This window comes from Eriocheir sinensis, chromosome 19, assembly GCF_024679095.1.
Source record: "Eriocheir sinensis breed Jianghai 21 chromosome 19, ASM2467909v1, whole genome shotgun sequence".
NCBI lineage: Eukaryota > Metazoa > Arthropoda > Malacostraca > Decapoda > Varunidae > Eriocheir > Eriocheir sinensis.
Window position 1 is genome coordinate 1,979,814 of NC_066527.1, and position 10,000 is coordinate 1,989,813.

Sequence of the window (10,000 nt, forward strand, 5' to 3'; positions counted from 1 at the left end):
CGAAGACGGCGTGGATATGATGACAAGGAGGAAAAGATGAAGGAGGAAGAAGAGGAAGAGGAAGAGGAGAGAGAGAATGCGAACACCATTAGAATTGGGGCATGGGGGAGGTGGATGAGAAGGAGGATTTGGAAGCTTAATTGGAGGACCAGGAGCATCAGTGGTAGTAGTAGTAGTAGTAGTAGTAGTAGTAGGAGGAGGAGGAGGAGGAGGAGGAGGAAAAGGACGATAAAGATAACGACGAAGACGATAACTGTAATAGCAATGATTAGACCGAAGACCAGATGGCGGACGAGGAGGAGGAGGAGGAGGAGGAGGAGGAGGGGGAGGAGGAGGAAGAAGAAAAGGAAGAGGGTGTTCGATGGAGCGGAATAATGGCGTATAGTGAAGGAGGAACAATAAAAGAGAGAGAGAGAGAGAGAGAGAGAGAGAGAGAGAGAGAGAGCGCACACTATCCCTTCAGTTTCGCACAAGTATATATGAAATCAAATCTAGTTAGAGTTAAAATACATATCCTCTCTTCTGGCTATTCCTTAATCCCGCTGAGTCCATTTCCCGACCAGACTAACCCTTCAACGTTGCCAGTCTCCAGTCACTCGTAAACTTATCAAACGTTATATATCAATTCCTTCTGCTCGTTCGAACTCATGCGATCCGAATTCATTGCTACACCAGACTTGATGCAGAAGATTACTCGGGTTCGTTCTTATATTTTTTTCATCTTCCTTGTTATAAATCATAAGGCTTACAGTTTGTTTTCTTATTAATCTCTTTGTTAGTATTTCTTTTTGCGATCTGAATTCATTGCCACACGAGAATGGATGCAGAAGATTACTCGGATGCGTTCTAATACTTGTTTTATGACCTTTGTTTCATTGTGTTCCGTCATATAATTTGTTTTATATTAGTTTCTTTGTTCGTTTTCTTAATTTTGTGAACTAGACTCATTGCAACACTAGCCTTGATGCAGCAGCTTGTTCGTACTCCCTTTTATATTTGTGTTCTCGTGTTTTCCGTACCATTTTCTACAGTTGTTTCACGAATGTTAGTCTGACTGTTATTATAATTTGTTTTCTATTAATCTCTTTGCTCGTCCTAACTCATGCGAACTAAACTCACTGCAACATCAGATTTTATGCAGCGGCTTATTCGTATCCGCTTTTATATTTGTTTTATGGTCTTGTTCTATTGTGTTCTTTCATCTGTGTTAAACTCATTAGGCTTACACTTTGTTTTTATAAGTCTCTCTGTTTGTATTTATTTTCCTAGAATTAGCTCATCGCCACAAAGGGCTATGATGCTGCAGCTTGTTCGGATTCGTTCGTATATTGATAATATTTGTTTCATTGTGATTTTTCATCGGTATTAAACTCATCAGGCTTACACTTTGTTGGCTCTCACCCCATGGCGTTTAGTGCTCCTCCATAATCGGTTTCTTTTCCACTCATCTTCAAACCGTATGCCTCTAATCCCATCCCTCGCTCTTATCATTCTCGAACACTATTGCTTTTGCTTTGCGCCCATTGCTAACACCATTCTATAGATGAGTGCCCATGACGCTTCCTGTTCCTCCATAATCGGTTTCTTTTTCTATTGAACTTCATCTCGTATATCTCTAATCCCATCCCTCGCCCTTATCATTCTCGAACACTATTGCTTTCACACACACTTTGCGCCCTTTGCTAACACCACTATACACACGCGCACTACCCATGGCCCTTCCTACTCCTCCATAATCGGTTTCTTTTCTACTGAACTTCATCTCGTATATCTCTAATCCCATCCCTCACCCTTATCATTCTTGAACACTATTGCTTTCACACACACTTTGCGCCCTTTGCTAACACCACTATACACACGCGCACTACCCATGGCCCTTCCTACTCCTTCATAATCGGTTTCTTTTCTATTGAACTTCATCTCGTATATATCTAATCCCATCCCTCGCCCTTATCATTCTCCTACAGTATTGCTTTCGCACACACTCTGCGCCCCTTGCTAACACCACTCTACAAATTACAGAGCGAAAGAGAGGTTTTAACCCTGACCAAGGCATTAGGTATGTACACTATTGCATTTACACACAATTTGCATCCCTTCCTAACACAGACAAAAGAACGAGAGACAGAGGGAGAGAGAAGTTTTCAGCTCGGCCAAGGCATTAAGAGCATACGACTCTGATAGTCTCTCCCCTTTGACACACATAAAAACCGACGTTATTGTTTTCATATGCCCCTTACAGCATTTATTAACGTCATTGTGCGCATACTAAAACAATTATGCGTGCCCCTCACAAACAGTTTATCATCCACGCTTTCATACACGATCTGCATAATTTTGGAACACGATTTAAGAAGAGTGGACAGAGGAGAGATCAATTTCGGGAGTGCAAAAATCTTGTTATGTCGCTATCTCGCCCCCGCCACAGTTCCGCTCGCACACAGTCACTCCCTCACCGCCGTTTAGCGCATTTTAAAATCACAGACTGAAAAAAAATTATGGTATATCACTGTCTTACCCGGCCACAGTTTCCGCTCACACATAGTCACTCACTCACCGCCGTTTAGCGCAAAAATCATATCCCACCACTCCCTAATCCGTGCCACAGTGTCTCTCTTACATATTCACTCACCGCCGTTTAGCGCAAAAATCATATACCATCACTCTCTAGTCCTCGCCAAAGAGTCTCTCCTACATATTCACTCACTTACCGCCGTTTAGTGCAAAAATCATATACTATCTTGTCCTCGCCACAGTGTCTCTCCTACATATTCACTCACTCACCGCCGTTTAGTGCAAAAATCATGTATATACCATCCCTCTCTAGTCCTCGCCAAAGAGTCTCTCCTACATATTCACTCCCTCACCGCCGTTTACACCATCTTAAAAACACTGTCACACGGGGCAATACTTCACGTACACACACTATTGACGCGGCGATCGCTTCATGGAGCAGAGCAGTTCCACAACACTTCAAATGGACTTCCAACGATGTTTTTAAGGGGGGAAAGGGGGGGGGAGTGATGCCTCTGTGTTATTGGTTTATTCAACAGGAGTTTGCACCACATTGTACCTCCACGCCGCCGACCAGCCTCAGTTTGCTTCGTTTTGCTTTGCTTGTCTCTATGTTTCTTTTTTCGTGTGTGTGTGTGTGTGTGTGTGTGTGTGTGTGTGTGTGTGTGTGTTCTAATCCTATTAATTCTTTACACACTTTCGTTATTCGTTATCCAATCATTTTTCACGTTTTATGTTTCACTCCTCACTTCGCCACTTCTCTCTCTCTCTCTCTCTCTCTCTCTCTCTCTCTCTCTCTCTCTCTCTCTCTCTCTCTCTCTCTCTCTCTCTCTCTCTCTCTCTTCAATTACTTCTTATAAACTTTAACGGTCAAATCAAGTCCTCATTTTACCATTTACATTAAAAAGCTACTTAACATTTTTTTTTATTATTTGATTACAAACTTAATATTTTTCTTTTATATGTTTGGTTTCATTTCCCATCCGTAAAAGATATCTAGGACGGTGTTTCATCACAAGGACGGGAACAGTAATAATAACAGTAATAATAATAAAAATAAAATCAATTACATCACCTTCTACCTACATTTAAAAAAATGCTAACCCTTTTTCAATAGTTTCCTGCAGAGTATTGAATAAACTACCAAATATTTTCTCGTATACTTCACAGAAATTCATAAAACTCGTTATATTCCTCCGTCATATAGCCTTGAATATTGCTGCAGCTTCACGCACATGCACACACACACACACACACACACACACACACACACACACATACACACACACACAGTTACTGAATATTCTTTTACTTGTTCATCGCTTGTGTAAAAAACGCGATGAAACGTTAGCGCCAAACAATATACGTCCCTCCCCCTCAATACCTTTCCTACGTTCCTTTGGCTCATATTGGCGGCTCTTCTTTCCACGACAATTTCCACCTCTATCAGTCATGCAGAAGCTCCGACATTAACCGCGGGGTGTTCTGGAAAATAGTCTCATTCTAATTCCCACTCAAAATTACCCTACATTATTCTAACCTAACCTTACCATATCTAACTTACCCTGACCTAACCTTACTTAACCTAGATTAACTATCCTAACCTTACTTAACCTAGATTAACTAACCTAACCTAACCTAATTTAACCTATCCTAGCCTTTTCTAACCTAACTTAACCTAACCTAACCTTACCTAATCTATATTAACCTAACCAAGCTTAATCTTATCTAGCCTAACGTAACCTGACCTGTTCCTGAATGGCCGCCACTCTCCCTTTTTTTCCCTTCTTCCTTCTAAACTACTTCCCTTACTCTCCCTTTCCTCACCTTACTCCCACGACCCTTCCTATCCCTCTCCCTCCCTCCTACTCATCCTTCCACGCTCTCCCTAACAGGCGAGATGCGGGAGCCGAGCAAGGCCGTGGTGGCGCCGCAGGAGGACGGGGGTTGGGTCAGCACATCGCACCTGACGCGGCTCCAGGTTGGCGGGCGGAACGTGTCGGCCGTGCAGGTGGAGTGCCGCGCCGTCAACCCCGCCATCGACCACGTGGTGAAGAAACTGAAGAGCATCACCATTACGAGTAAGTGAAGGGTGATGAACGGGTGGTGATACGGTGGTGTGAGAGGAAGAGGCTGTGGTGGTGGGTTGGAGTTGGTGAGCAGGTTGGGTTGGGTAAAAGTGGAGTTAAAGAAGGGAGGGATGGGGAAAGAAATGTATGAGAACGAAGGGGGAAGGGTAGGGAAAAGGGGAAGATAGGGAATGGGGAAGGGCAGGGAAAAGCAAAGGGTAGAGAAAGGGGAAGAGTAGAGAAGGGGAATGGTCGAGAAAGGGAAAGGTTAGGGAATGGGGAAGGGAAGGGAAAAATGAAGGGTAGGGTGGAGGAAGGGTAGGATAAGAGAGGGTGAAGGGGAGGGAAGGAAGGACGGAATGGAATATGAGCCAAAAAACGTAGGAAGTAAGAGAGTAAGGGTGGAAAGAAAGAAGGATGGAAAACAAAAAAAAGGTGATATATAGAAGGAAGGAAGGAAGGGAGAAAAGAATGAAGGAAAGAATATGAGAAGGAAGGAGCGAAAATGAGAGAAGGAATCATTAGAAGTGGGGTCAGGTGGAGAACGAGGGAGGGTGGGAAAAGCGGGAGGGAGAGAAGGAGAAAGGGAGGGAGGAGAGCAAAAGCAGCAGTCAGCAAGGTCAGGTAGGAAGAGGGATACCAGCAAGCACTTTAATTAAGGTGCGCCGCTCACAGTAAGCATCGGGGATCACACGTTCGAATCCAGCTCCCTTTTACCTCCGCTGAGTGGCTTAAAGACTCACTCCAGCTCCTCCTCGCCTCGTCTTCTCCGCGTTAAGAGCTGTCTGAGTGGCGGGGTGGTGAAGGTTTTAAAATGTGTCTTCCTTCCCGAATTTCGTTCCATGATATACTCGTATTTCTAACTTCAGAAAATAACGTTAAACTCCAGATATGTCTTCCTTTCTCCTATTCCTCTATGTATAAGCGAGGAGGAACGCTTTAAAATGTGTCACCTTCACGCGTACATATAAATTTTAAGTCGTTTGAAACTGATGTATTTTTTTTCTTTCAAATTTAAACAAACGAAAAAAAAGGACGAGGAAGACTTTAATTTATGTCTTTTGTCTATATAATTATCGTAAAGTTTGAGTCTTCACTTTTTCTTTTCTTCCTTATACGTAAATCACTTTCTTTCACTCATTCATGTAAATCTTAAATCTTATTTCCCGCCTTCATGTAAGTCTAATGTATTTATGTATTATTTGTGTCTTCTCTGTTTTGTTAATTGTAAAATTATTTTTATGCTACAGTTTCCTCCGACTCTAATTGCTCTCTCTCTCTCTCTCTCTCTCTCTCTCTCTCTCTCTCTCTCTCTCTCTCTCTCTCTCTCTCCTTTTCATTAATTACAAATCTTTTTTCGAGTCAAATAATTTCTCATCTTATTTCCTTTTCTTGCTTTTTTCTTCCATTAACTTAATTATTTTCTCTCTGCTGATGACTCCTCTTCGTATTCCTCCTCCTCCTCCTCCTCCTCCTCCTCCTCCTCCTCCTCCTCCTCCTCCTCCTCCTCCTCCTCCTCCTCATTCGTCTTCCCGTCTTTTCCTGCAAGCCTGACGTCAACACAGCCTCTCTCTATATTCCTCTTCCTCCCTCCCTCTTAATCTTCTCCTCCTCCTCCACTTCCTTCTTTCTATCTTCTTCAACTAACGCTTTTCCGCCCTTACTCTTAATCTCCTTTTCCTTCAGTTATTTAATTTTCTCTTTCATTTCCTTCATCGTCTTCCTCTTCATCATTATTTTTGTCTTATTTTCAAGTCAATTTTCTTCACTGTCTATTTTTCAAGTGTTTTTTTTTTTAATTCATTTTACTGTAATTTTTTTCTTCTTCCATCACTCTTTTTCTTCTCCCATTGTCTTCTTCTTCCACTCTTCCTCTGTTGTTAATTTTCTCTCCAGTTCTCCTTCAGTTTATTTATTGCTATTTATTATCTTTTTCCTCTTATTCATTCCCTTTTTCCTTCCGTATATATATTTTTTTACTTTGAAACGAAATAAAGTTTAGTAAGTGACAAAGATGAAAAAAATATATAAAACAGGAAATGGACAAAAAATAAGAAAAAAATGATATAGAAATGAACGAATGGAGTTTAAAAAAAAAGGAAAGGAAAATAAATAAGTGGAAAAATATGGAAAAAGAAATCAAATCCAAGAACTGAAAACAAGAAAAATAAAACCAGGAAAAAATCAGAGTAAGAAAGAAATAAGTGAAAAAAATGAAGAAAAAACTGATAAATTATAACCAAAGAACAAACAAGGAAAATAGGAAAAAAACCCACAAAGGAAAGAAGAAAAATAAATGGAAAAATTATGAAAAAAATATGACAAATTATAACAAAAGGAAATATAATAATAAAAAAAAACGGAAAGAAGGGAGGGAAAAGAGAAAGGAAGGAACGAAGCAAAGATAGGAGAAAGAAGAGAAGGGAGGAGAGAGAGAAGAGGAAGACAGATGGAAGAAAATGAAGAAAAAAAACCTCTGATAAAACAAACATAAGAAAAAAAAGGAAGAAAAAGAAAACAAAAACAAGTCCTAAAATCCAGACTGGCAATACGCGGAACTGACATCTGAAAGGGAGGAAGAAAATGAGGTTGTGAGGAAGAGGAAGGAGAGGAAGGGAGGAAATGAGAAGGAAAAGCGGGAACTGGAGGGGAAGGAGATTAAGAGGGAGGTTAGTGGAGGAAGAGGAGACGAAGGAGGAGGAGGAAAAAGAGGAGAATATTGTGAGGGATGAGGGAAGGGGACTGGAAGAGGAAGATGTGGGAAGAGTAGGAGGTAGAGGAGGAGGAAGAAGAGGAGGCGGATGAGGAGGAGGAGGAAAAAGAGGAGAATATTGTGAGGGATGAGGGAAGGGGACTGGAAGAGGAAGATGTGGGAGGAGTAGGAAGTAGAGGAGGAGGAGGAAGAGGAGGCGGGTGAGGAGGAGAAGGAAAGGATGACTGAGAAGATGGAGAGATGCTGAGTTGAACAGGAGGAAGAGGAGGAAGGAGGAAGAGGAGAAGAGGGAAGAGGACGAATAAGTGGAAGAGGAAGTAATTAAGGTAATGGAAGAAGAAAAATAAATAATCTAGGGAAGGAAAATTCATTGCATCAAATTAGAGAAATAAATGAAAAAAAAATAATAAACGACAGAAATTTAAAGTTTAAGAAAATGATGCAACGGTAAAGAAAATAATAGAGAGAGAGAGAGAGAGAGAGAGAGAGAGAGAGAGAGAGAGAGAGAGAGAGAGAGAGAGAGAGAGAGAGAGAGAGAGAGAGAGAGAGAGAGAGAGAGAGAGAGAGAGAGAGAGAGAAGAGAAAGAATAAACATGAAGTAGTAAAATAAAAAAGAGCAAAAAAAGAAGATTAAAACAAGGAAATCAAGAAGAAAAGAGAGAAGAGAGAAGAAAAAAGAGAAGGAGAGAAAAAAAGATAAAAGGGAAATACCAAAAGAAAAAAATGGAGTCAAAAAGAAAATTAAAACAAGAAAAACAAGTTAAAGAAAGACGAAAAAAAAGGAGAACATGCGAAGATTCAAAGAAGGAGGAAATAGAGAAAACGTGGAGGAATGAAGGAAAAAGGAAGGAAGAAGGAAGTAAGGAGCATGCACTGGAGACTTAATGAGATGGGAGGAGGAAAATAAAGAGGAAGAGGAAGAGAAGAAGGAGAAAGAGAAAGAGGAAGTAGAGAAAGAAGAGAGGGAATGAAGGGAAAGGTTGATAATTGGAAGAAAAAAAAGCATGGAGGGAAGGAAAGGAAATAAAGGGGAGGAATCAAAATGGAGAGAGGAGAGAAAAATGAAAGGGAGAAAGAGATTAAGGGAGGAAAGATAAAGAGGAAAATAAAAAGAAAGATGGGAGAGGAGGAGAGAGGGAGAAAAGGGTAACATGGAGAGGAAAGGAAGGAGGAGGAAGAAGCAAGGAAGAGGAAGAGAAGGAAGGATATAAAGAGGGAGGAAATAATGGAGGAAGGAGAACAAATTTAGAGGAGAGAAAGAGAGATGGAGGAAAGGGAAGCATGGAGAGAAGGGAAGAAAAGGAAAGAGGCAAAAAGAGGAGTGATGGGAGAGAGAAGAGGAGGCAGGGAAGGAGGAAGGGAGAGAGAGAGGAGAGAAAGAAGAGCTAATTTATGGAGAAAAAACTAATTAGTCTGGCTGGAACACACACACACACACACACACACACACACACACACACACACACACACACACACACCTGTTGAAGACGGAGATGGATGAGAGAGGAAAAGGAAGAAAAATAAGAATAGGGAGAGGAGGGAAGGGAAGGAGGAGGGAGGGAGAGAGGAGAGAGGGGGAGGAGGTGGGGGAGGGACAGTAATAAATAAAGGGAAGGGTATGGCGAAAAAGGGAAGGGGAAGAGGAGAAGGAAAGAAGAAGAATGTTAAGAAGAAATGAGATCGTGGAAGCAAATAGACACCTCTCCACTCGAAATTGACCTCTTTTTTGGCCACTCTTTACTTTTGTCAATTATGGGAGCGGTGAATAGCGGGCTTTTTTTTTTACACTCCTTTTGTTACCCTTGAGCCGTCTCCTCTATTGTAAAAAAAAAAAGAGGGAAGAAGAGAGAAAGGAAAGTGAAAAACAAGTTAGGTGGAGGAAAGATTTGAGGAAGAAGAGAGAGAAGGGGAATAAGGAGGAACGAAAGTAGGAAAGAGCTGAATAAAGGAGGAGAAAGGAAAAAAAAGTTAAATTGAGAAGGATATGAAGGAAGGGAGGAAGCGAAGGGGATCGAAGGGGGAAGGGGGGGAGGGGGTGAAAGATGTGAGGAAAGGGAAGGGAGATAAGAGGGAGGGAGGGAGAGAATAATGAAATGGAGGGAGGAAAAGGAAATTGAGGGAGGAACAAAAAGGAAATGGAAGGTGAGAAGGAAGCGAAGGAAAGGAGGGAGGGAAGAAGCGGGGAGGGTTAGGGAGAGAAGAAGGAAATGAAGAAAAATAATGGAAAAGGAGGAAGGGAAGTATAGAGAGAGGGAGAGAAGATAACAAAGCGGAGGGGCGGGGAGGAAGAAGATACGGAAGGGAGGGAGGGAGGGAGGAAATTAAGGGAAGGGAGAAAAGAAAGGAAGGGAAGGAGAAGAGGGAGAAAAGAAGCGAGGATGATGAGAAACAAAGAAATGAAGGAAAAATGAAGCAAAGGCGAGAAAGGAAAGAAATAATGAATGCTGAGCGGAGGGAGGGAGAGGAGGTAGGGGGGGAAAAATTGGAGGGAAGGGAGGGAGGGAGAGAGGAAATGAGGGCTGGCTTAATAAACTCACCTGCCCCCCAACACACCTGATAAAGACACGAAATGAAAAGTCGCATTAATTAACTCATTCTAACCACCTGCCTGTGTACCTGTGTGTGTGTGTGTGTGTCTGTGTGTGTGTGTGTGTGTGTGTGTGTGTGTGTGTGTGTGTGTGTGTGTGTGTGTGAAATGTCTCTG

General features: G+C 41.8%; 1 protein-coding gene across 1 annotated transcript in view; it reads left to right on the forward strand.

Annotated features, from left to right (window-relative positions):
* The window catches only part of LOC127000508 (nephrin-like), a 227,886-nt gene that overhangs the window by 102,548 nt on the left and 115,338 nt on the right, over positions 1-10,000 (forward strand). The window contains 1 exon segment of the mRNA XM_050864237.1: positions 4,410-4,595. Coding sequence (XP_050720194.1) covers positions 4,410-4,595 — 186 coding nt within the window.